The sequence below is a fragment of the Tenrec ecaudatus genome, chromosome 6 (assembly GCF_050624435.1).
Source record: "Tenrec ecaudatus isolate mTenEca1 chromosome 6, mTenEca1.hap1, whole genome shotgun sequence".
Taxonomy (NCBI): domain Eukaryota; kingdom Metazoa; phylum Chordata; class Mammalia; order Afrosoricida; family Tenrecidae; genus Tenrec; species Tenrec ecaudatus.
In genome coordinates, this window is record NC_134535.1 from 26,396,946 (window position 1) to 26,423,718 (window position 26,773).

At 39.0% G+C, this 26,773-nt stretch overlaps 1 protein-coding gene across 1 annotated transcript in view; it reads left to right on the plus strand.

Annotated features, from left to right (window-relative positions):
• Positions 1 to 26,773, plus strand: part of BLTP3B (bridge-like lipid transfer protein family member 3B) — a 97,378-nt gene that overhangs the window by 27,358 nt on the left and 43,247 nt on the right. Inside the window, exons 2-8 of the mRNA XM_075551113.1 lie at positions 5,007 to 5,169; positions 7,028 to 7,066; positions 9,893 to 9,984; positions 13,975 to 14,164; positions 14,743 to 14,883; positions 17,536 to 17,706; positions 20,073 to 20,253. Coding sequence (XP_075407228.1) covers positions 5,007 to 5,169; positions 7,028 to 7,066; positions 9,893 to 9,984; positions 13,975 to 14,164; positions 14,743 to 14,883; positions 17,536 to 17,706; positions 20,073 to 20,253 — 977 coding nt within the window. The remainder of the gene's footprint in view (positions 1 to 5,006; positions 5,170 to 7,027; positions 7,067 to 9,892; positions 9,985 to 13,974; positions 14,165 to 14,742; positions 14,884 to 17,535; positions 17,707 to 20,072; positions 20,254 to 26,773) is intronic.

Below are 26,773 nucleotides of genomic sequence, written 5' to 3' on the forward strand. Positions count from 1 at the left end.
ACCTTTAACCTAACTACATCTGCCATAATCAGCTTCCACTGCCCTCTGTCTGATAAGGCTATTCACATCCTTCAAGTGTGCTCAGCGGGGCGGGGGGCGGGGGTGGGGTTCACCAGAGGCTTAATCCATGTGGGGGCCTTGCAACTGGATTCGGGGCTCCTGTTATCATCCACACCCCTCTGTAAATCAAGGGTTCACAATTTAAACTCTGATACCCTTCCCCCTTCAGATTGGATTTCATTGTTTGCAGTGTTGCCTTGCTTATCCAGCACCTCTTTCCTTTCCATGTAAAATCCATGCTCCGTTTTTCCATCCCACTGAAGCATGTTGTTTCCTTTCCATGTGAAATCTGTGCTCCGTTTTTCCATCCCACTGAAGCATGTTGTCGTTTCCTTTCCATGTAAAATCCGTGCTCCGTTTTTCCATCCCACTGAAGCATGTTGTCGTTTCCTTTCCATGTAAAATCCGTGCTCCGTTTTTCCATCCCACTGAAGCATGTTGTTGGAATTGGTTCAGATTGCATTACAGTTAAGCAAGGGTTGTAAGGACATTTTTACAAGGTCAAGTTTTCTTATCCTTCAGTATGCTGTTTTTCCTTTTTTGTAGGTCTCTCCTACTCTTGCCATTGTGCTCACTGAGTTGATCCCACAGTGATGCTACAGGACAGAGCAAAACAGCTGTCTTACACAGTGCAACAAGATTATAAAATTTTTTAATCGTTATATTAGGAGCTCATACAACTCTTATCACAATCCATATATACATCAATTGTGTAAAGCACATCTGTACATTCTTTGCCCTAATCATTTTCAAAGCATTTGCTCTCCACTTAAGCCCTTTGCATCAGGTCCTCTTTTTTTTCCACTCCCTCCCTGCTCCCCCCTCATGAGCTCTTGATCATTTATAAATTATTATTTTGTCATATCTTGCCCTGTCCGACATCTCCCTTCACCCCCTTTTCTGTTGTCCGTCCCCCAGGGAGGAGGTCACATGTAGATCCTTGTAATTGGTTCCCTTTCCAATCCCCTCTCCCTCTACCCTCCCAGTATCGCCACTCACACCCCTGGCCTCGTACAACTTTTATCACACTCCATAATTCCATTCATTGTGTCAAGCACATTTGTACATTTGTTGCCACCATCATTTTCAAAACATTTTCTTTCACTTTGAGCCTTTGGTATCAGCTTCTCATTTTCCCCCTACCTCCCTCATGAATCCTTGATAATTTATAAATTATTATTATTTTTTCAGGTCTTACATTGACTGATGTCTCCCTTTACCCACTTTTCTGTTGTCCATCCCCCAGAGCGGGGTTATATGTAGTTCATTGTAATCGGTTCTCCCTTTCTTCTCCCACTGTTCCCTTACCTTCCTGTGGTACTCTCAGTATTGATCCTGAGGGGTTCATCTGTCCTGGATCCCCTGTGTTTCCAGCTCTGATCTGTACAGTATACATCCTCTGGTCTAGCCAGAGGTAGAATTGGGATCATGATAGTGGAGGGGAGAAATCATTAAAGAACTAGAGGTAAATCCTTGTAATTTGTTCCCCCTTTCAATCCCACCCTCTCTCCACCCTCCTGGAATGGCCACTCTCACCACTGGTCCTGAAGGGATCATCCGCCCTGGATTCCCTGTGTTTCCAGTTCCTACCTGTACCAGTGTACATCCTCTGATCTAGCCAGATTTGTGAGATAGAATTGGGGTCATGATAGTGGGGGGGGGAGGAAGTTTATAGGAACTAGAGGAAAGTTGTATGTTTGATCGTTGCTGCACTGCACCCTGACTGGCTCGTCGCCTCCTGGCAACCCTTCTGCAAGGGGATGTCCAGTTGCCTATAGATAGGTCTTGGGTCTCCACTTTACACTCCTCCTTGATTCACAATGATGGGATTTTTTTGTTCTTTGATGTTTGATACTTGATCCTATCGACACCTTGTGATCACACAGACTGGTGTGCTTCTTGCATGTGGGCTTTGTTGCTTCTCAGATAGATGGCGCTTATTTATCTTCAAGCCTTTAAGACCCAGATGCTATATCTTCTGATAACTGGGCTCTATCAGCTTTCTACACCACTTCTGCTTATGCGCGCACTTTGTCTTCAGCAATTGTGTAGGGAGGTGAGGATCAGGGAATGCCAGGTTAATAGAATAAAGTGTTCTTGCACTGAGGCAGTACTTGAGTGGAGGCCCAATGTCTATCTACTACTTTAATACTAAATCTGTAAATGTATGCACATAGATGTATTTCCCCATCCTCGTATATAAATATATTTGCATATATACATGCCTTTATTTCGACCTCTATAAATGCCCTTTGCCTCCTAGTTCTTTCCTTTATTTCCTTTTACTTTCTTCTTGCCCCACTATCATGTTCAGCCTTCATTTGGGTTTCAGTAATTCCTCTCCGATCCACTGCTCTTGATCAAGCCCTCCAGGCCTCCTACACGGTCCTCTTCATCAGTTTTGGATCACTTGTTTCCTTGTCCCTGGGTTTGTTAACACCACTTCCTTTCCCCTACATCCCTCTTTGCCACGTCCCCCTGGAACTGTCTGCCCAGTTATTTTCTGCTCCTGATTGTTTATCTCACCTATCTTATCTAGATAAATCTGCAGAGATAATAGTATGCACCAAAAACAAAACAGAGCAAAGGAAAACAAAACAACAACAAAAAAAACCAATGACACAAAAAAGAAAAACCAATAAATAGTTCATGGTCTGTTTGTTGACCTTTACGAGGGTTTTCTGGTCAAGTCTGATGGGGTACCACGCCTTGGCCCCAAAGTCTATTTTTGGTATTCCCTGGGGACTCTCTTGCTCAGCACTATTTCTGCTTAGGAATGTAGTGGTAGTGTTATTAGGTGCCAGGGAATCAGTACTGACCATATTAATCCTGTGCACAACAGAACTGACTAAATACTGCCCAGGCCTGGGTCATCCTCACAATTGTTCTTACGCTTGAAGCCATTACTGCAGCCACCATATCTGTCCATCTCCTTAAAGGCTTACCTTCTTTTTTGCTTTCCTTCTACTTTACCAAGCATAATGTCCTTCTCCACAAACTGGTCTCTTCCAGCAATATGTCCAAAATATGTATGATGAAACCTTACTGTCCTTGCCTCCAAGGAACACTCTGGTTGTACTTATTCCAAGACAGATGGCACTCCATGCTTTCAATATTGTTTGCCAGCCCCACAATTCAAACGCTTCGATTCTTCTTCAGTCTTTGTATGCAATGTCCAACTTGCGCATTGCATATGAGACAATTTAAAATACTCTGGCTTGGGTCAGGGCCACCTCACTCCTCAAAGTAACACCCTCGCTTTCCAGCACTCTAAAGACGTCTTGTGCAGCAGATTTTCCCAGTGTGCTGTGTGAGCTCTTGCCTGCCGTTTCCATGAGCATTGATTATGGGTGCAAGCAAGATGGGATCTTTGGGCAACTTCAGCTTTTTCTCCATTTATCACGATGTTGCTTTTTGGTCCAGTTATGAGGATTTTCGTCTTCTTTACATTGAGTCCTAATCTGTGTAGGGTGCGATCCTTGATCTTCATCAGGAAGTGCTTCACTGCCTCTTCACTCTCATCAATCAAGATACGCCATCTGCATATCACAGGTTAATAAACCTTCCTCCAATACTACTACCACATTCTTTTTTATATAGTCCAACTTCTCTGATGTTTTGCTGTGCATACATATGAATACATATGGTCAGAGGATACAACCCTGTCACACATCTTCCCGGAATTGTAAAGCACAATTTCCTTGTTCCATATACACAACTGTATCCTAATTCATAGACAAGTTATGATTGAGCACACAGAAGCGCTCTGAAATCCCCATTCTTCTCAACGTTATTCATAGTTTGTTATGATCCACACAATCTAATGCTTGGCATAGACAATAAAACACAAGTAAGCATCTTTCTGTTTTTCTCTGCTTTGAGCCAAGATCCATCTGACATCAGCAATGATATCCCTGGTCCCATGTCCTCGCTGAATACGGCCAGAACCTCTGTCAGTGTACTGTTGCAACTGTTGATGGACAGCAATTTTACTTGCTTATGATATCACTGATAACATTGTATTGGGTCACCTTCCTTTGGAATGTGTATAAATAGGGATCCCTTCCAGTCAGTTGGCCCAGTAGACATCTTCCAAATGTCCTGGCATAGACAAGTGAGTGCTTCCAGTGCTTCATCAGCTTGTTGAAACATTTCATTTGGTGTTCCATCAATTCCGAGAGCTTTGGTTTTGGCAAATGCTTTCAGGGCAGCTTGAATTTCTTCCTCCAGTACTCTTTGTTCTTGCTAATGTGCTACTCCTCAAATGGTGGAATGTCGATTAGTTCTTTCTGGTACAGTGACTGTATATTCTTTCCATCTTCAAAAAATGTTATAAAGAAAACAACAACAAAAGCTGTATGAAGTTGCATAATTGTCTGCCTCAGATGCTTTTTAGAAAAATGTTTATATACTGTAACTTATTCTTGGAGTGAGTTGGATTCCTTTCTGAAGCTAAGAGTCCCTGGGTAACTCTACAGAAAATTCTAAGGTATTCTGCTTGTTTGGGGCTGGTAAAGGGTGGTGGCAGCTGCTGCGATCAGATCTCTTCATTTCTGACCTGTGTAGTGTGAGTCATCTTCGGAGTGAAGAGAACTAAACGTAGTAACTTTTTAGCAGTCCCCAGTGCCTGGAAAATAGTGAATGTCCATAAACTATAGATAAGATTTCAAAGGCAGTAAGAACCAACGGTTGCTTGTATACGGGAATACACCACATGTGTTCTAAGAAACTGTTTCATAGACTGTGTAGAAGAGAACTATGAACAGAGACATATAAATAACAAAAATAATAGCAAAAGAAGTTGTAAAACATGGGTTAAATCAGAGCCTGTCACTATTTTGAAATAGTTGGGCTGCCATTTCATTTTTGATACTCCGTATTGCATGAATGAATCTGGGGTACGGTAAGTGACACCCAGACTAAGGTCAGTGTATATTCTCTTTCAGATTTACCAAAAATCTGTCTCCTGACAAGATAAACCTGAGCACCCTAAAAGGAGAAGGTGAACTGAAAAACCTGGAACTGGATGAAGAGGTGCTCCAGAACATGTTGGACTTGCCGACATGGCTTGCCATCAGCAAAGTATTTTGTAACAAAGCATCCATTAGGGTAAGTGTCGCACATCTGTGCAAGACCTTTTTGCATCCGCTTTATCCCTGTGTTCTCAATGAAGAGCTTTTTTTCAGTGATTGTTTTGTTCATATAATTAAAAAAATACCTTTGTGTAAGTGATTGTACAGCATTGTGCCTTAGAACTTAATTAAGTTGCCTATTATTAATTTGTTAACTTTGCATTTTATTTAAATTTAAATCAAATAATTAATGAATCATTGACTAATAATAAGTTAGCATACAAGTTCAAGATGGCAAAATTTGAGATAGTGGTTCTCATCAGATTTAGTTTCAAATGGGACAGTGTAAATTTTGTCCTAAGTAAATGCTTTATTTCCGATGAAGAGATAAGAACTGATGGGTCGTTTGTGACTCTATACTTGATACTTTTTTTTCTTTTATACTCTTATTTGGATTTTTTCCACCTTTATTTCTTGCTGAGGTTGAAAATTTTTTTGTGAAATTTTTTGTTTCTTAAGTTCCCTATTTTTCATTTACTTTAATGGCTTTCGTTTCAATTGAGAGGGTGAATCAGAGCTTCTCAGAGCTGTCTGATCACTTTTTAACTTCCTGTAGTCTCTAAAGGCCTTTTTGGGATTCTTCCCTTATTTCTCTTCCTTCTTAATGATTATAGCATATTATTCCTGTTTATTTTTGTCGATAATAACATGTTGATTTGTATTACTTCTTGCCCGTTCAAATCAGGCTTAATTTGAGGAGCTACTCAATAGAAACACAGCTTACTAATTTGCTTCATAGAATTAAAGTCTGGCCTCCAGAGAATAGAAAGATACCTCCCTTTTCAAAGGTAAAATAAGTACCATTGCCTGGAAGACAGTCGCCTTTATCCTCCATAAACCGCATTATCTACAAAGCTACAAAGCCATGTGACATTTTTAGAGCAGGGTGTGTTTGAAGAAGACATGTTGGACATTGCCTGCAGTTTACATTCATGGCCTCACTTTTGTATCCTTTATACAAAAAGTGATCAGAATTCTGGGACTGAAAAATGTGTTAAATCAATAATTGTGTTCTTCTGGGAAGTCCTAGTTTAAATTATGGATTTTAAATCATTTAAAATATGGAGGGACAAGGATATTTAAAAGACTGCACATTTTTAAAAGGCAGCTAAAGAAAACAACTAGTAATATTCTCCTATAAAACAAGTACATCTGGTTTTCAAACGTGTAAATGAATTTCTTCCATGAGATCAGGCTGCCTGCTCCCATAAATACTTATAGTCTCAGGAACCCCAGTTCTACTCTGCCCTAAGGGGTCACTATGAGCTGGAATTGGCTCGACAGCAGTGGGATTTTTATTTTGGAGGGGGTGGTTACCATTAAATAAAAGAGCCCTGGTGGTTAAATGCCTAAGTGCCTGGCTGCTGTCCCAAGGATTGGTTTGAGGCCCCCCCTCCCCCCCCCCAGGCTGCACAGGACAAAGGTCAGGTAATAAGCTGTCTTAAAGATTACAGCCTAAGAAACTATGTGGTACAGTTCTAGATGGTGAGATGACTAAACACTGGATTACTAGCCTAAAGGTCAGTGTGAACCCCATGCCTTGGAAGACAGGCCTGTGATCTGCTTCGGAAAGGTGGCAGCCTAGATGGTGAGATGACTAAACACTGGATTACTAGCCTAAAGGTCAGTGTGAACCCCATGCCTTGGAAGACAGGCCTGTGATCTGCTTTGGAAAGGTGGCAGCCTTGGAAACACCAGCCCGCTCTCCTCTGTGACTAGGGGCTGGTTGCCATGAGTGGAGTCAGCTCAACACCACCAGCAGCCTCGCTATATAAAGGGCATGTGTTTGACCTTTTTAGACGAGTAATTCGTTTTAAACTAATTTTTCTCCCCAGATCCCATGGACGAAACTGAAAACACATCCTATCTGTTTGGTGAGTCTTGAAATCACATAAGAAATAAAACATTTATGTTTAGCTAGAATTTAACATCTTAGACTTTTACCACTAATGATTTTTCATTTGTTTTGCTGGGACTTAGATTTCTTAATTCTTTTGCTTTTTTAACCATTATCTTGATTTTTGTTTTATTTTTTTAACATTTTATTAGGGACTCATACAACTCTTATCACAATCTATACATATACATACATCAGTTGTATAAAGCACATCTGTACATTCTTTGCCCTAATCATTTTCAAAGCATTTGCTCTCCACTTAAGCCCTTGGCATCAAGTCCTCTTTTTTCTCCCTCCCTCTCCGCTCCCCACTCGATTTCTTAATTCTTATGTAAGAACTTTGAACTTTAAAATAGGAGAGCCAATAAAAAAATTGGGAGAGCCTTTAAAGTTTTTCAGGAGCCTTGGTGGCCTACTGGTTAAGCATTGGGCTGCTGCTAACTGCAAGGTCAGAAGGTCTAAACCAGCAGCTACCCCCAGAAGAAAGATGGGGCTTTCTACTCCCCAAAAGAGTTGCAGTCTTCTGATGCCCCCAGGGGCAGTTCTGCCCTGTCCTGGAGGGTAATGAGTTGGAATCGGCTTGATGCCAGTGAGTTTTTGAGTTAAAAGTTATTCAGGACTAGACAAGTAAGTTGGTGAATTTTTACAGTGGGAGTCTTTCTTTCATAGCAATTGAATCAGACATTTCTGCCTTCTGATTTAGGAAATTAAATTATGTGTTGTTTCATATATTTTATTTCTTAAGGGAAATTGAAGGAAATTGACCACAAACATTTATTGAGCACTTACCCTGTGCCCTGAAGAAATTCATAGTTTTTAAATATTAACTAAGGAGACTAACAGTGAATAAGCAAATAAAACAGAATTGTTACAAATGATAATAAATTAGGAATGAAGAATGACCAGAGTTGTACTAGTGATAGCTACTATCTTAGTTACCTAAGGCCGCCTTAAACAAACACCACAAATAGGTGGTTTTAAAGAACAAAAATTTAGCATAGTTCTAGAAGCTGAGAGCCTAATTCTTCAGGGTCTTAGCTGTGTTTGTTTCTTCTTTGTTCTTTGATGCCTTGATGATCTTCACTAGTACCCCCACCCCGTGTGTCTGTGTATGTGTGTGAGAGAGAGAGCAATTTGTTTATAACTCATAAAAGAGTGGTTTAGAGCCTACCTTACGTGGGTATGATCCAATTAATATAACAAAACCCTATTTTCAAGTAGGATCTATAAGTATAGGGGGTTGGATTCTAACACGTTTTGGGAGGGGGGATGCACAGTTGAATCTTACTAACTAAGGACTTTAGATCTTTCTGCGAGAGAAAAAAATATGCTCCCATGAGTAAGAACTTGTTTGATTGTGTGAATATTTACTGCTTCTTTCAAATTTCTTTTTTAAAAAAATCATTTTATTAGGGGCACTTGCAACTTTTACCACAATCCATACATACAACAGTTGTGTAAAGCACATTTGCACATTTATTGGCCTCATCATTTGCTTTCCACTTAAGCCCCTGGCATCAGCCCCTCATTTTCTCCCCTCCCTCCCTGCTCCCACCTCCATTGTGAACCCTTGATAACTTATAAATTATTATTTTGTCATATTCACATTTCTATCTTAGTGATATCTCAGCTCAGGCCTTAGATTGGGATAAACTTCTTAGGGGCCTTTCATTCTTATTGATAGATAATCTGATATATCAGTTAATAATACAGTATGCTCTGGGTTTAAAGATTGTACCTGCCTAAAATCTGGTGATTCCTAAGTATTATGTGGCTACTTCTTACAATATATTACCCCTTATATACATTTTATTTTATTTTTAGTCATTTTATTAGGGGCCATACAACTCTTATCACAGTCCATACATACATACATCAATTGTGTAAAGCAAATTTGTACATTCATTGCCCTCATCATTTTCAAAACATCTGCTCTCCACCCAAGCCTCTGGCATCAGCTCTTCATTTTTTTCCCCTCCCTCCCCGCTCCCCACTCCCTCATGAACTCTTGATAACTTATAAATTATTATTTTGTCATATCTTTCCCTGTCCGATGTCTCCCTTTACCCAAGGAGACATTGTCCGTCCCCCAAGGAGGAGGTTATATGTACATCCTTATAACTGGTTCCCCCTTTCCCACTCACCCTCCCTCTACCCTCCTGTTATTGACACCCATACCACTGGTCCTGAAGGGATCATCCGCACTGGATTCCCTGTGTTTCCAGTTCCTATCAGTACCAGTGTACATCCTCTGGTCTAGCCAGATTTGTAAGGTAGAATTGGGATCATGATAGTGTGTGGGTAGGAAGCATTTAGGAACTAGAGGAAAGTTGTATGTTTCATCATTGCTGCACTGTACCCTGACTGGCTCATTTCCTCCCTGAAACTTTTCTGTAAGGGGATGTCCAGTGACCTGCAAATGGGCTTTGGGTCTCCATTCCATGCTCCCCTCTTGATTCACAATGATAGGATTGTTTGTTCTGATGATGCCTGTTACCTGCTCCCTTCGGCACCTCGTGATCGCACAGGCTGGTGTGCTTCTTCCATGTGGGCTTTGTTGCTTCTGAGCTCGATGTCATATTCATATCTGGTCAGCTTACCCACCAGACAATTTTAGTGGATTGAGAAAGGACAGAGCACTTTATTTTCTTTTTTGATATTTGTCTCAAAAAGAAACACTTAAAAGACTACATTGTTATGCTGCTTCTAAAGAAATTCAATAGAAAGCAGTCCTAAGTAATACTTTCATAGTATACATAAAGTAAAATAATCAATAATTTATATTGTTATGTATTTTTATTAGTCCCTGGATAAAGTAATAATGGAAATGAGTACATGTGAAGAGCCACGAGCCCCTAATGGCCCGTCACCGATTGCAGCCGTTTCAGGACAAAGGTAAGTGATTTCCATTAATCTGTAGGACTGACTGGAAATTCTCCTCTGTTGTCAGCTCTTCTGCCTACAGTAATAACTGCATAAAGAAAATAAGATCCCTTAACCTTAAGAGTTCTCTCTCTCCAGTCAATTTTCTCATCAAACAATCATCTTTGTTTTATATTGTGTAACAAACATAGCATTTCCCACAGGAAGTCAATCTCTAGCTGAGAGTCCAGGGTAAAATGTTCTCCACTTTCCACACGGAACTTCTGCAGTGGCACTGGGCTTGGGCCCCAGCTAACAAACGGAAAAAGGGAGAGACTGTGACTTGTTGCAGGTGTTTGTGGCTCAGGCCTGCAAGTGGGCGCATCAGCCTATTACACCTCACTCAAGAAAAGCTGAGAAACATGATGACCTTCCAGCCTCCAGTCTTTCTCCTCTCGGACCTGCCTCTGCAGTGCATCTGATTACGTAGATGCTTTGCCTGGCCCATAAGGCCCTTGCAACTGTCTTCCTTTATTGCCCTGTTTCACATGAGCAGTGTATCACGGACTGCATCCTGCCTTCTCCTGTCTCTATGCCACGGCCATCAAACTTTCAGTAACGGTTCACAGAGCAAGTATGTTTGGCTTTGCAAGTCAAAGGGTCTCTCTCACAGTTACTCAACTTCGTGTCGTCAGGAAGTGTGGAACAGTATAGATATTAAGTAAACAAGTGAACATGACAATCTGCTGATAAAACTTGGTTTATGGAAACAGATGTTGGGTGAACTTGGCCCATAGACTGTACTTTGCTGTCCTCTGTACACATACACTTAAAACCATGGCAACCTTTTGAGGCAAGTATTAGTTCCATTTCAAGAACAAGGGGGTGGAGGCTTAGAGATTTTAAATGGCTTATTAATAATATACCAAATTGTAGTTTTATTTTATAAAATATAAGTCAAACAACGTACTATTTGCTTATATTATTTCTTATAATGCGTGTATGAACTAGAAGATACTGCTTGATTTAAAAGATGTGTCATCAGAAGCTAAGAAAGTTTATGCAGTTTATTTATTCATTAAGATAGTAAATTATTTAGAGGCACAGTAGCGGGTGTAGGGAAGTCAGTGGATAAAGCTGACTGGTTCACTTTTAGACATTTTGAGTTTGACGTATATGGGAGGCAGCTGGACCTTTTTTTAATTAATAAATCATTTTTAGGGGGTTCTTACAGCTCTTATAACAATTGATGTTTGATACATTAGCTGTGTTAAACACCTTTGTGCATATGTTGCCATCATCATTTTCAAAACATTTTCTTTCTGCTTGAGCTCTTGGTATCAGACCCTCTTTTTTTCCCTCCCTCCCCCACCGTCCCATCCTCGTGGACACCGGATCTTATATTCATATACCGTATGCTGTCTCCCTTCGCCATGACTCTGTTGTTCATTCCCCTGGGGCCGCAGGGGTGGAGCGTGTGTTATGCGTCGGTCATTGAAGTTGTAGTCACTTCCTCATTTCTCTCCCTCTGCCCCACCTTCCCTACTCTTATGGTCTGAACTCCTGTTACTGTGCCTGAGGGCTTGTCTCTCTTGGATTCTATGTAGTGAGAGCTCTTATCTATACCAGTGTACATGCTGTGGTCTAGCTGGATTTATAAGGTAGAACTGGGGTCATGATAGTGGGAGTGAGAAAGCATTAAAGAACTAGAGATGGTGCGCAGCTATCAAAAGATATAGCGTCTGTGATCTTAAAGGCTTGAAGGTAAACAAGCGGCCATCTAGCTTAGAAGCAACAACGCCCACATGGAAGAAGCACATCAGCCTGTGTGATCACGAGGTGTCGATGGGATCAGATATCAGGCAACATCAGAACAAAAATCTTACCATAGTGAATGAGGGGGGCAGTGCAGAGTGGAGACCCAAAGCCCATTTGTCGGCCACTGGACATTCCCTTGGCAGAGGGATCTCAGGGAGGAGACCCACCAGTCAGGGTGCGATGTAGCAACCATGAAACATACAACTTTCCTCTAGTTCCTAAATGCTCGCCCCTCCCCTCCCCCACTATCGTGATCCCAATTCTGCCTTGTAAATCTGGCTACACAGGGAATCCAGGGTGGATGATCTCTTTAGGACCAGTGGTGTGAGTGGCGATACTGGGAGGGTGGGTTGGAAAGAGGGAACCGATTACAAGGATCTTACGTGTGACCTCCTCCCTGGTGGACAGACAACAGAAAAGTGGGTGAAGGGAGACGTCGGACAGGGTAAGATATGACAAAATAATAATTTATAAATTATCAAGGGTTAATGAGGGAGGGGGCAGTGGGGAGGGAGGGGAAAAATGAGGACCTAATGCCAGGCGCTTCAGTGGAGACCAAATGTTTTGAGAATGATGAGGGCAATGAATGTATAAATGTGCTTTACACAATTGATGTATGTATAGATTGTGATAAGAGTTGTATGAGCCCCTAATAAAACGATAAAAAAAATCTAGAGGAATGTATATGTTTTGTCAGTGCTATGCTGCACACTGGCTGACTCGTTCCTTCCTTGTGACCCTTCTGTGAAGGAATGTCCAATTGTTTACAGATGGGCTTTGGGTCTCCAATCTGATCCCTATCATTTGAATCAATATATTTGTCGTTTTTTTGGTGGGGGGGGGTCTTCTGATACCTGATCCAGTGTACACCTCGTGATCACACAGGCTGGTGTGTGTCTTCCATGTGGGCTTTGTTGCTTCCTTACTAGATGGCTGCTTGTTTAACCCAAGCCTTTAACACCCCAGACACTATATCTTCTAATAGTCGGGCACCATCAGCTTTCTTCACCACATTTACTATGCACCCATTTTGACTTCAGCGATCTTTCAGTATTTTCTCTTGGCTACATTATTGTTGATCAAATCCTTGATCAGGCATTCTACGCCCTCCTTGACCATCGATTTTAGATCTCTTATTGTACCCTTGTCTCCCTCTCTTTCTCTCACCTCCTCCTCTACCACACCCCCCTGGGGTTGTCAGCCCTGTTGTTCTCTCTTCAGGATTGGTTATCCTGCTTCTCTAAACGTTTTGTCTTGAACGTCAGTGAGGGATCTGGACCAGAGATGATCATTTAGGATTAATGGGCATATTGTTGATAGTTGAAGTACTCTCCCAATTCAGCAAAATTTTCTCCATCTTTCCTGCCAAGATTTATGAGTGGGCTTCTAAAGTTCATGGAAAAATTGAAAGAAAAGGTAGTGGAATTTTCCACAAACTCTTTGAAACCCCCCTCTTACGATTAGTCTTTGTTCTTACCATACTCTACTACTTGGCGTTCTCTCAACAAGACTTATCCTCCCCTTTCTCCGAGCCTTTGCGTCTGCGTTTCTCTAGTCTAAGATTGTCCTGTCTTCTTTCTCCCTACAACAGTCCCATCCTTCTTTCCTAGGTACATTTCTCCATAGTTAGAAGCACTTTCTTCTCCCTCCACTCAGCATGCCGTTGATTCTTTGTTAAAACAGTTACAGACTCTTCCCTAAATAGCTGTGAGACCTCTCCTGCTACATCTAAATTTTAATTTCTTTTATGTCTCAGCATCATTCCATGGTAGATATGCAATAATTATTTTTATTGAATTAGAGAATGTGCAGTGTTTATTATCCATTCCTAAATTACTGGATTTATCCCAGTTGTTCACTGTAGTTTTTTATATATATTGAACATCTAGCTCTTTTAAGTTAAGTTATAGACTCCAGTAGTCTAGACTAATGCTTTTACAAAATAGATAGATTTGTACATACTGATTTTAATAACCTAATTTAGTGAGGAATTTCTAGTTGCAATCATTTATCTTTTTGAGAATAGCATTTTTACTACCTTCAAACAACGATATCATTTTTAATAAAAATATTATGTTAAGTCAAAATGCATAATACGTGATAAATGATGTGTTTGTTTAAGAATATTAACATAGCACTTTTTCTTTTAAAGCTTAAAGAAAACACTTTTAAAATACATTGCTTTGTGTTGCTCTGTTTCTCCAGTGAATATGGCTTTGCTGAGAAAGTCGTTGAGGGTATTGCTGTCTCTGTAAATTCCATAGTCATCCGGATTGGAGCCAAAGCCTTTAATGCGTCTTTTGAGCTCTCTCAGCTGCGGATCTATAGTGTAAATGCTAACTGGGAACATGGAGATTTAAAATTTACTCGTATTCAGGATCCACAGAGAGGAGAGGTAAAAAGAGTTTTATTTTCCCACCCCCACCTTTAAAAACGTTTCTGTTTATGATCAAGATGACATTTAAAAGAATCACTTCTTAAATGTGCCAGTTTCACGTGGTGCTAGATTAATCTTGCTTTTTAACTATTTTCTCTGTATTGTTCTTACAACCATTTATTTTGAAATGTTCATATTTTAACGGTTTTTTTCTCTAGTACATCTTTCAATTTATAGGCTTAATGAGCCCTTTTTATCTTCTTAGCTATTCAAAATTAATTTTCAAAAACTGGAATATATTATTTAAATTCTTAGTCATATCATTCCAAATCATCTTGTACTTTATATTCATTTAATTACTTAGAATAAAAATACTGCCAGCTTGGTGTATGACAAGTGTAATTATAAAAATGTGGAATAGCATTTGATTTAAATATATAAAAATTAGAAACGTGACTAGATCTAGGATATCTTATAAAATATCTTTTAGGTGATATTCCTGTTGCTTTACTTGTCTTTGTTTTTACAAATCTATATTTTCCTCATAATTTTTGCCTTTTTTAACTAAATGAAGCTTCTTTCTGTGCTTGCCTTAGGTTTTGACGTTTAAGGAAATAAATTGGCAGATGATTCGGATAGAAGCAGATGCTACTCAAAGTTCACATCATGAAATTATGTGTGCTCCTGTTAGATTAATAACCAATCAATCAAAAATCCGGGTCACACTGAAAAGAAGAGTAAGTCATCAGTGCCACCTTATCTACCTATCAATCTGTCTACCTATCAATGTATCATGTTGACCAAGATAAATCGGAATTGACCAGGAATTTAAAATCCTTAGGTGAGATGCTGGTTGCTAGTTGCCATCTAGTCATCTCCAACTCATGGCAGCCTTATCCAAGAGTTTCATGAAGTTCATGGGAAAATCCCATTATTTTTTAATTTCACATTTTCACATTTTGAAGCTCCCTCAGAGAGAGAAGAAAATGAAACATTACTCAGTCCTGTGTCTTCTCCAAGATTTTTGATTAAGCACAGGACAGTGGCCTATTCAACCTGGCACGTCAGGGAAATGTCCAAGTAGAAAACCAGTCTTCTAGACTTATTACCTAATATTTTCAAAGCCTTTTAGTTTTGATCATTTGAATATGTTTCTCTGTTCATGGATATTGATTAGACATTTATTATCTTACATTTTCATCTTTCCCGGTTGAATCTTACTTGGATAAATGGCAAAACCTTCATTATGGTGTACCAAAGTCATTAGTTTTAAGAGACTATTAAAGTATAACTGGTATGTTAGGGTTCTCTAGAGGAGCAACCAGGATACTTAGGATTTTTTATAAAGATAGATATAGATCAATATATACAATACTAAGAAATAAACAGCTAATTAATCCACATAGCAGTATGAATGGCTCAGTTCAACTCACTTCCATGAGACAGTTATTACACTTGCAGTCCCTCAACCCATGAGAGCTGCTGGATGCATATCAAGGAAGTAGACAACTGAGTCTTCTGTGGAGCAATATAGGCAATCCGGTCACAAGCAGTAAATAACAGAGCAGGTCACCAACAGTCAGCCAGGTGACAGAGTCTAACAATCCCAAGCTCAAATGATGTATACACCAGCAACGTGGTGAAGCAGGTCTTGAAGGAACATCAAACTATAGCAACATGGTCCATGGGTTGGGTGTGCCACAGGTAGGGTAGCTCACAAATTGAGAGCTAGCGAAGGCAACTGCACACTGGTCTGACCATCAGAGAACAAGAGACAGAAAGGTAAGGCTCATGGAGCCATTTATCTTTTTGCCCTTCAATTAAACTACAACCTTATTAATCCCACGTTTTTATCGGCCAGGTTGGCACAATAAACCTATCTATCACAATCCACCCCTTGCCAGCTTGGCACCTGTATACAATTCTTTAGCCATATATAATTTCCAGGCATTATTGAAATTACGTTTAACATCAAACATGGATCATACATATAAATGAAAACACACTGAGTCTAATTGTATCTGATACATCATACATGAACGAAGGAAAGCTATTCAATAAGCACATATAAAAAATAAACCGACAGCCCAAGCCTCTCTTTTGCAATAGATCACATGGTCCTGACTGATAGGTAGAACTACCCTCTTCTACTACTCATTCTGTATTACATTCGCCCTTGACAAGGACCTCAGCTGGCTGTGGGTTTTTTGCCTGGTGGGGTGAGCCAGATCTTCATTCCTGAGGGGTCTGGGTCATTAGATGTCCTGTCAGGATTGGATTGCTGTAATTTACCATTTACTTTAATCACAGAACATGGTAGTACTAAGGGATTTCCTGGATTCCTGACGTATTCTTCTTTACCTTCATTATATAGCATGAGTCCAATTTCTCCTTGGTAATCAGGATCAACTGGTAATTAAATTAAGACATTGCTTAAGGATTTTAGAATTTTCCGTGGAGGGCTTGCCATACTGTTGTTCAAAGTTTTGTGATACTGTTGCTTAGAAATTTATCATACTGTTTGTTAGAAGTTTATTAGAAAGTTTTTTTTTTCTAATGAGGAAGTGCTTTTTTAAAACCATGACCAAATTATAAGTCTCAAAAATATTTTTACACATTGATTAAAAATGTTATACCCAAACATATTCTCAAATATAAAGTAGTTACATAATATAACAGTTTATAATTAATCTTTATTCTCATTCTTTGGCTAAAAGTAGTTGAACACAGTAAATATGATTTATTAGCTATCAATGCAAAATTAAATTATCACATGTATGTAGGATATGTGAAATTTATTTATAAATAAGTGCTAAATAGCTTGCTGCTAGTTCTTGCTGGCATAAGAAATTTATCTTTCTCCACTGTATATCTAGTACCATCAATTATTCCTGCCATGTTATAGGAGATAAATTTAAATAATAGTTGAATAAAGGATCCATATTTAATTCCATTAAGGATTTTTAAAGCTTAATGTTATGCAAGTGCATTAAGAATTTTATTTCTCTAGGAGGGTAAAGCGAAGGTGGGGGAGAAAGGGAAAAGCGATCACAAGGATCTACATATAACCCCCTCCCTGGGCAACGGACAACAGAACAGTGGGTAAAGGGAGATGTCGGACAGTGGAAGACATGACAAAATAATAATACTTTTTAAAATATCAAGGTTTCGTGGGGGAGGGAGGAGAAAAAATGAGCTGATACCAAGGGCTCAAGTAGAAAGAAAATGTTTTGAGAATGATGACGGCAACAGATATACAAATGTGCTTGACACAATGGATGGATGGATGGATGGATTGTGATACGAGTTGTGCTAGCCCCCAATGAAATGATTAAAAAAACAAGAATTTTATTTCTTGGTTTAATTTTGTAAATTATTTTTCCTGACAGTTAAAGGATTGCAATGTCATAGCAACAAAGCTCGTTCTAATTTTGGATGACTTATTATGGGTTTTAACGGATTCCCAATTGAAGGCCATGGTGCAATATGCAAAATCTCTTAGTGAAGCAATAGAAAAATCAACGGAACAAAGGAAGAGTATGGCTCCTGAGCCTACGCAGGTACGTTATTAACAGGAAAGCAAACGAACAGGCTTCTTTTGATTTACAGATCCCAGTGGTTACCTGGTGGTATTTCCTTTACGTGAACTAGATCTCAGGCTTTGCATCCAAATCATCTTTGTCTAGGTGTTTTATAGATGTAGTATAGATGTAGGGTTTCATAGAGGTGGCATCTACACAATTTATGTATATAGTATCTACATAAAATAGCAGTGCTGATTTTGTTTAGTTCTCTATTAAGACTAGAATTTTTGATGACACAAAAGTACTTGATATTATAAAATTCCCATATAGTAATTAGACAATTACAATTTTAAAACTACTAAATTAAGGGTCTCTCACTACTAGGAGTCAGTTCTAACTCTTAATAGTAGGGAGGAAAAGGGAGTGATTAAAGGTACGGCAGCTGGATGAGTTGATAGCACAGAAAACTAAGTGTGTGAGGAAGTGCTGAACCTGAGCACTAAGCTGTGAGAATCTCTTGACGGCCAGGGCACATGGGACAACGTAATGAGCAGTTGTCACTTTCTTAAAAATTAGAAATATTATCAGATTGTTTGCAGGCAAAGGTTGTGTTTAGTCTTTGCAACTACTGAACTCTGAATTTTTTTTAAATGAGCATCCAGTGGTGGTGTCTCTGATAGCACTTTTATTTTTAAAAAATTAATGATTTAAAAATATTTTTTATCTAAAACACATTTTTTTAAATAAAAGATTTTGATAAGGAGTATTGTGAAGCCCCTTAAATTTCTATAAGGAATATTGTGAAATCTTTTACTAGTGTGTGCATTACCGTCGTAGATGTAATGGATATAAACCACTCTGTGAAGGCTTGCAAGGCGCTCTGGTGGCAATGGCAGGCCAGCACTGGACTAGGAACCACGAAGTTGGCTTCAAACCACATAAAAAAGATGAGGCTTTCTGCTCCTGAAGAGATTTTCTTCGTAGTGACTTCGGTTAGCCATCCGTGTATGCCTGAGTAGCTTTCTTGAATGGCTTATTGCCACCGCACTTCAGTTTCGCATAGAACGTCCTGATTTTTCAGATATCCTTGACTACCATCTTGAGTCATAAATATTTTCTTGGCTTCCTCTTTTTTCCTCTAGAATAGAAAAAGAAGACTAAGTTGAATATTAAGATATGTTGAGATTGTTCAGGAGGCAAAGAAGCTTATAGTGGCACATATTTTTCAGAAACAGCATCCAGAAACCTGAAACTGCCACTGTTAAGAAAAGGTTTGTAGGGAGATTGTTTCTGTTTTCAGTTGTATCAATATTTATCTTGATGAAAAAGGGAGAAACATACAGGAAGTGTCTTCTTTTAAAATATTACTATTAACTTAAGTGCTAGCCCGTTAAGGCTTTGAAAGTAGGTGGGAAACCGTAAGAAAGGTGGTCTTCCTATAGCAAAGAGTTTATTGTATAGTTAATAACCAGAAAGTTTGGCTCCTGTCCCCACCATGTAAGTTTCCACAGCTGTGTGCCAGCTTGCCTTTTCTTTCACGACTTCGGACCTTAATACAATCCTTTGAGAGATTAGTGTTCACCATGCACACTTTCAGATTGATCATCAAAAGATCATAGTTCTTGAGATGTAATATGTATCCATACAGATATGTACAGAATATGTGTATTTTGGTTTTCTGTAAATAACTGTTTTTATTCCTGTGTTCTAAACTTTAAAAACAATTGACTTTTTCAGTGGAAAACCTTGCTCTTCAGTTATCAATCTCATGTATTATCTAGGTTATATGTCAGATCATCTCACCATATGCTTGTGTTTTGAGAATCATTTTAGGGTATGAAAAGTTCATAGATGTCTTGATACTTCAACAGTAGTCTGTGCATTTTCTGATTAGGAAGAAATATATATACATGAATTCAGACCCATTAGAAATCCCTTCTCTACTCTGGCTTCTTCAGATATCTGAGTTCAAAGGACACTCAAACCACGTAAGAGGCACTTAGAGTACTAAGTCGGATGTCGAGAAGGCTTCTTCCACACAGAAGTGACTTATCTCTTCAGGCTCTATTGAGCTCACTTTAACTATTCAGACCTTGCAGCATTCAGATAAGCTGCCTTTACTAATTAAATATATTTTCTAAAACACGGCGGAAGGCTGTTAAAATGGAAATACAAAACATCACAAAAATGTACAGAAGCATTGGGTTTATACGCAAATTACGTAGTTTTCTAATTTTTAAAATTTTATTTTAATTAGGAGACCATTTTAAGGGAACTGGGTTATTGATACAAACGAAAATGCATTCTTATTTTCATTACTTTTTAATTTATAATATTTAGGTTTTATATGTGAAATGTCAAATATTTAACTGGCTATAATGGGCAGTTTAAAAATTTTTTAGAGTTCTACTGTAGCACCAACTACCCAGCAAGTGAAAACACCACAGACTTCAAATGCTCCTGATCTAAATGATGCGATTGTGAAGCTATTCAATGACTTTGATGTCAAGGAAACCTCTCATCATTTAGTGATTTCTCATCTAGATCTACACATATGTGATGACATTCATGCGAAAGAAAAAGGTAATAAACCTGCATATTTTAAGTTATTTTAAATCTAGATTTGGCTACAAAATTGTTTATTTGTATTGTACATAAAATATACTACAAAGTAGTGTATCATAATTTTATCATTCATATATCATAACATAGATAAGTAGATCAAACAAAAACTCATTGCTGTCGAGTCAATTCTAACTCAGAGCCAACTCTATAGGACATAGGACAACTGCCCCATTGTGTTGTCAAGGCTGTGATCAGACTGCCAAGTCTTTTTCTTTTTTCACAGTGGACTGTGGGTTCAAACTACCTCCCTTCTGGTTAGCAGCCAAGTGTGTAGATCCTTGATACATAGATGGATGATGTAATTTGAAACATTTGTGTGTGTGTGTGTGTGTACCTATATGTGTATATATGAAAAATTTTCATTTTGCTCTATTAGAGTTTTATTTTAGTAATTTTAGCTAGTTAGAATTTTATTTTAGTAAGTGTTAGCTGTTAATGCTAACAGATTTTATTGCCAGGTTAGAAAAACTTAAAAATGAGTAGATTATACCCGTAGAGGATATTAAATATTAGACTTGGCTTTCTCATATTTTGAAATTACCTATAAATTAAATTTTATCCATTACCCTGTAGCTGTTTTTCACACATTTTATCAGCATTGTGCTTATCCATATACCTCTGGCCAAATTCCTAACTATCCATTTCGGTCTGAAAAATTTTTTATTATATAGCATGTGATTAGATTCAATATTTCATCTGCATCCATTTGCTCTATAATTCCCTTAGTCCAATAAGCTTCTTGACTTTGCTTAGCTCCTTAGTAGATCTGTAGGACTCCTGGTAGTACAGTGGCTACATGACGGACCACAGTCCCCATGGTTGGCAGCTCACAACTACCAGTAACTCTGAAGGAAAAAGACTGGGCCTTCTACTCCTGTAAACATTACCGTCTTGGAAACCCACAGAGAGGTGGTTTGCTATAAGTCAGCATTGACTCAATGGCAGTGAGTTTGGTTAGCAGACCCAGTGCCAGGCAACGTTCAGAAATAAACATTTCTGCCCTAATACACAGTCTAAATTATCTTCTTTATAACAAAATAAAAAAAACATTTTCAATATGAAAACTATACAACTTCTAATCCATTAAGATTGTAGATGTGACCTCTTTGTGGGAGAGCAGATTTACAGTCAGTAAACTTCCTCTGACATCCTTAATCCCAGCCTGCAATCTTACAATGCAGATGTTTGTTTAGTAGAATGTTTGCATTTAAAAATATACTGCATCATTCAGTATAAAAATTCTTCAGCACTCCGCACGTGTGTGTGTTGCAGGTGAATGTGTAGGTTTTAGAGATAGATGGCATATACGTGTGCTGTTCATTGTGAGGCTAGCATTAGCTTCAGTATAAAACTCCACACATTAATACAAAGGGAGACTACAACACTAGGCTTAGAACCCAGTTAGGTCTCAGGCTTTTTGGTCTTCAGGCTTTGGACCTTGTTTTTTCCCGTCATTTCATATTACTTTTCTGGGAGTTAGGAATCACTGTAGAAGAAGGGCTGGGAGATTCAGAGATGTAGGATATTGATTTTTAAAATAAATCACTATGTATAAATTTGAATTCTCATCAAAATTATATTACTGTATAGTTCTAAAGTATGATAGTTTAAAGGGGCAAGTAGTTATCCAAATTTGTTACACCAACAGTACCAGGATCATCTCTTCTGATGTCTTTCCATCAGTTCGTCAGCCCTCCAGAACCATCTGCTTTGCATTTTTTGAGGCTAACTTAGGTGCTTACTTTCTGATCTCAAAATAATATGTGAAGAAATACTTCCAGTTCTGGATTTTTCAGCTTCAGGCATTTTCTATTGACTTCCCACCACATACAGTAAGCACATTGCCACTCTTCTTAGCCTATCTGCGGACATGTGCACACAGGCACAACTATGTAACTAGTTAACATTCTTGCCCTATCCTTTCCTTATTGTCCCATAATTTGGTTAGAAAGTGCAATTTCAGCCAGGAAGGGAGTCTGTTAATTACGTCTTACGCAGTTTACCAGTGCCTTCTGACTTGTTCCCCGTGGTCTGCTTGTTCTCTAGAATTTCAGTATAACAACTCTCATCTTTGAATTGTCCTTTTCCAACATCCTAAACATTTCCCATTTGGGGGGCTTGAATCTCTGTCTCCTCTGTCCCAGGCCTTGTTGGATTCCCCATGTTTTAGTGTAGTACCTCGTTTATTCTCTTTTAGCGATGGAGTGCTCACAGGCAAAGTTTAAAACCTTGCATTATGAAAATGTTTTTATTTTAACTTTACATTAGTGGTCTAACTGATTATATTTTCTTAAGGAATTTAAAACTATTTATCTTTTATCTTACCTTCCCTAAGTGTTGAGTTGTATGCCGTGATGATGGTCTAGAATGACCTTGCTGTGCTTTTTTGTATGGCTGGGTCTTGGCTAAGAGAATCGTGTCACATATGGTGGGGGAGACGGAGCAGGTTCAGTATTTGTGCTGTTTGCAGACTCTTAACACCTTTCGTTTTCTGTAAGGCATACCTACCCTCAGCTGTGTTTGTCACTCTCTCAAGGTTCTTTTTCATCCTCCCCTCAGCTGCTAACACATCATCACTTCTTGGGAGGAAGAGGATGCTATTTCCATAAAGATTTAGAGTCTCATAAACCCAACGGGGCAATTCTTTTCTGTGGTACAGATTCTCTGTGAATCGAAATCGACCTGATGGCAATGAGTTGGGTTTTCCTAGAAGTAATCACTATTCTGATTTCTGTAACCATGTTGTTGTTGTTGTTGTTCTTAGGTGCCATTGAGTGAACTCTGACTCATAGCAACCCTATGTACAACAGAATGAAGCACTTCCCAGGCCTTGCCCTCCTCACACCTGTCCTTATGTCTGAGCCCATTGGTGCAGCCACAACGATAGTCTGTAACCATCGATTATACTCATATACATGAACTTGCAGAGTATGCATACTCTCTCGAGTTCAACTTCTTTGCTCAAATTGTTTGCGAGCTTCACCTGTTTGGTTATGAGCTCTCGTGGTTCATTTGTTTTCATCACTGTGTGTTTGTTTATTGTACAGTATGCCATAACTCATTTACCCACTCTGCTGTTTGAGTTATTTCCAGTTTGAGACTTGTCTGACTAACACTGCTGTGAACATTCTTTTGTGTGTCTTTTTGTGGTATAATCTGATGGGATTATACCTAGAAGTAGGTTTGCTGGATCATAGGGTTGTGTTTTCTGTTTTGTAGATACTGATAATTTTCATTCCCACCAGTATTATATGAGTTCTTAGGGCTCTGCTAACATTTTGCTACTGCTATTATTAGGTACCTTTGAGTCAATTCCAACTCATAGCAAACCTATGTGCAACAGAAAGAAATAATGACAGGTCATTGCCATCTTTACAATTGTTTTGTTTTTTAAATCACATTTTATTGGGGGCTTGTACAACTCTTATCATAAACTATACATCCATCCATTGTGTCAAGCACATTTGTACATTTGTTGCCATCATCATTCTCAAAACATTTGCTTTCTACTTGAGCCCTTGGTATCAGATCCTTAGTTTTTCCCCTCCCTCACAAACTCTTGATAATTTATAAACTATTATTATTTTGTCATATCTTACACTGTCCTACGTCTCTCTTCATCCACTTTTCTGTTGTCTGTCCTCCAGGGAGGGGGTTATATGTAGGTCCTTGTGATCGGTTCCCCCTTTCTACCCCACCCTCCCTCCGCCCTCCCAGTATCGCCATTCTCACCACTAGTCCTAAGGGGTTCATCTGTCCTGGATTTCCTGTGTTTCTAGTTCCTATCTGTACCAGGGTACATCCTCTGGTCTAGCCCAATTTGTAAGGTAGAATTGGTTAGTGGAGGGAAGGAAGCATTTAAGAACTCGAGGAAAGTTGTATGTTTATCGTTGCTACACTGTACCCTGATATAGTAGTATATCATTGTGATTGAAATTTGGATTTCCCTGATGTGTAATGAGGTTGAATCCCCTTTCATACACTTTCAGTCATTGGCATATCCTCTTTGTGAAGTATCTGGACAAATCTTTTGCCTATTATTTTTCAATTGACTTAAAGTTCTTTACTTCAGCATACTAATTATTTTAAAATGTGTAAAATGTATTCCATCCCACCCCATCCCATTGGTTTGCCTTTTCATCCCACAACAGTTTTATTGCCCCATAATTTGCATATCATTCAGTTCAATAGTTCAATTATTCGGTCATATCAAGGGCATTGTACTGTCACCACTGTATCAGTTTTGGAGCATTCCCTCCTGCCCATGGTTAAACTGCCTTTCCAATGAGTGGTGCAGCCACAACCAGTTCCAGTGCTCCTGCCCCTCCTATCTACATCATCTACTCGCTAAATCCCCTTTCCCTATCGCCCCCCTCCCGCATTCCTTATAACCCATTACATCAGTTATTTTCTTTAGCTTTTTCATTCTTTTAATAGTATCTTTTGGATGAGTAAAGAGCCCTGTTGATGTAATGGGTTGAATATTGGGTTCAAGGTTACTCATTCAAACCCACCACGGCTCCTTGGGGAGAAAAATGAAGCTTTCTGCTTCTATACTGATTTATAGTGTTGGAAACCTTATGGGGTAGTTCTAAGTTTTACTTTGTCCTATAGGGTCCTTACAAGCCATGGTGGTGTAGTGGTTATGCGTTGGACTGCGACCCACATGGTCAGCAGTTGAAAACCACCAGCAGATCCGAGGGAGAAAGACTGAGCTTTTCTGTTCTTATAAATATAGGCTCAGGAACCATAGGGGAAGCTCTGTCCTGTTCTATAGGGCCATTTTGAGTCAGAATCGACTCTTTGGCAAGGAGGTTTTGGTTTTAATTTGCGTCTAATCCTTATGTGTTTTGCTTTACTTTCTTATTTTTACTGACTTATTGTATTGCATGTAAGTTTTAGGGTGATGTTAACAGAAGTGATATTGATATCTGCTGTATTACTGGTCTCGGAAACGTTTTAAAGGAGGTGCTGTAGGTTGCTCGCTACACTTTGTCAGGTTTAGGAAACTGCTACGTTTCTGAATATGTCCACCTTCATCGGCATGTTACCCTATTATCCTATTCTATGAAGGGCACTTCAGAAAATTCATGGAAAATGAAATGAAAAGATAATGGAATTTTTCCATGAACTTTTTGAAACCCTCTCATATGCTAGGTAGCATTGGACTTGAATTGCTATCTTAATTGTGATTTCCCCATCTCTATCATGAAAAAGATTGGCCAATTTATTTTCTTTCTTAGAGTACCCTAATCAGGTTTTGAATGAACTAAATACTAAATAAATTACTTATCATATTTCTGTACTTCGCTCTTAAATTTTTAGTGGTGTGTTGAATGGAAACCAAAAACTCAACTCACTTCCATCAAGTCAGTACTGACTCACAGAGATCCTATAGGACAGGGACGAGCTGACCCTTAGACTTGCCAAACCCCTACTTTTGATGGGAGTAGAGCACCCCATCTTTCGCCCTCAGAGTGGCTGATGGTTTATGCTTACTTCACAGTTTATAGCCCAAACATGACCACTCACCACCAGGACTCCTTGTTGAATGGAAGGGGACATCTTTTTATCTGGTACTCTTTTTTTCCCAGAAGTCATGATTTTTTTTCTTTTTAAAAGATTTTATGCATATTTGTTTTTCCTTAGTAGTAGTATCAGGTAACCGAGTAAACAGAACACTGCTTTTGCTCACTTTGAAAATATCCGGTTCCTTCATCCAGGTGGCTATCTTTTCTATCTCCCTGCTGGCCTCCCAGGGTGCCTGACGCACAGGTGCAGGACTGTTCACCAGAACACCAGACAAGTTTGTCTCTGGGGAGTCTCCAAGTTAGGGAGCTCAAGAATCAAACAATCTTTTTGAAGTAGAGGTCCCTGACCTGTGTACCTTGTGCCTGAATCAGAGTCTCTATGAGTTTATTTCTTGGGAATTTTAAAACTGAGAGAATGAATATTGAGACCCTGAATATTTAGCAGTGGAAGCAACCCTGCTTTCATCAGACAAGGCAGCCTGTATCCCAGAGAGTGAGGGAGAAAGTCAGGAAGATCTGGGCTTTGCAGAAGGATTTGCTATATTTTCCATTGTCCATCATTGTGTGACTAGGCATATCACTAGCATCTTCTACTTTGATTTGAAAAGAAAGTTAAAACAAGTCAAAATAACAAAGTTAAGTAATGAACATCGGCACTCAGGCAGTGTTGTCCAAGTTCTTTTGCATCCCTCGCTCAGTCCCACAGAATGCGCCGAATGATGGCATTTTGGGAGAACATCTCCACCACAGTATCTCTTTCACAGGAGCCACTGACCTCCTGTTCTGAAATCTAAAAAGCTCACAAAAAGTTGTTTTGCTTTCTTTTTTCAACACGATTGTGGAAAACCTGACATGACTCAACATACTCCTATTTATTTATAAATTTTGCTGTGTCTCATTGCAGAAATACTACTTTAATTCTGTCTTAGAATGGACTGGCCCTGTTC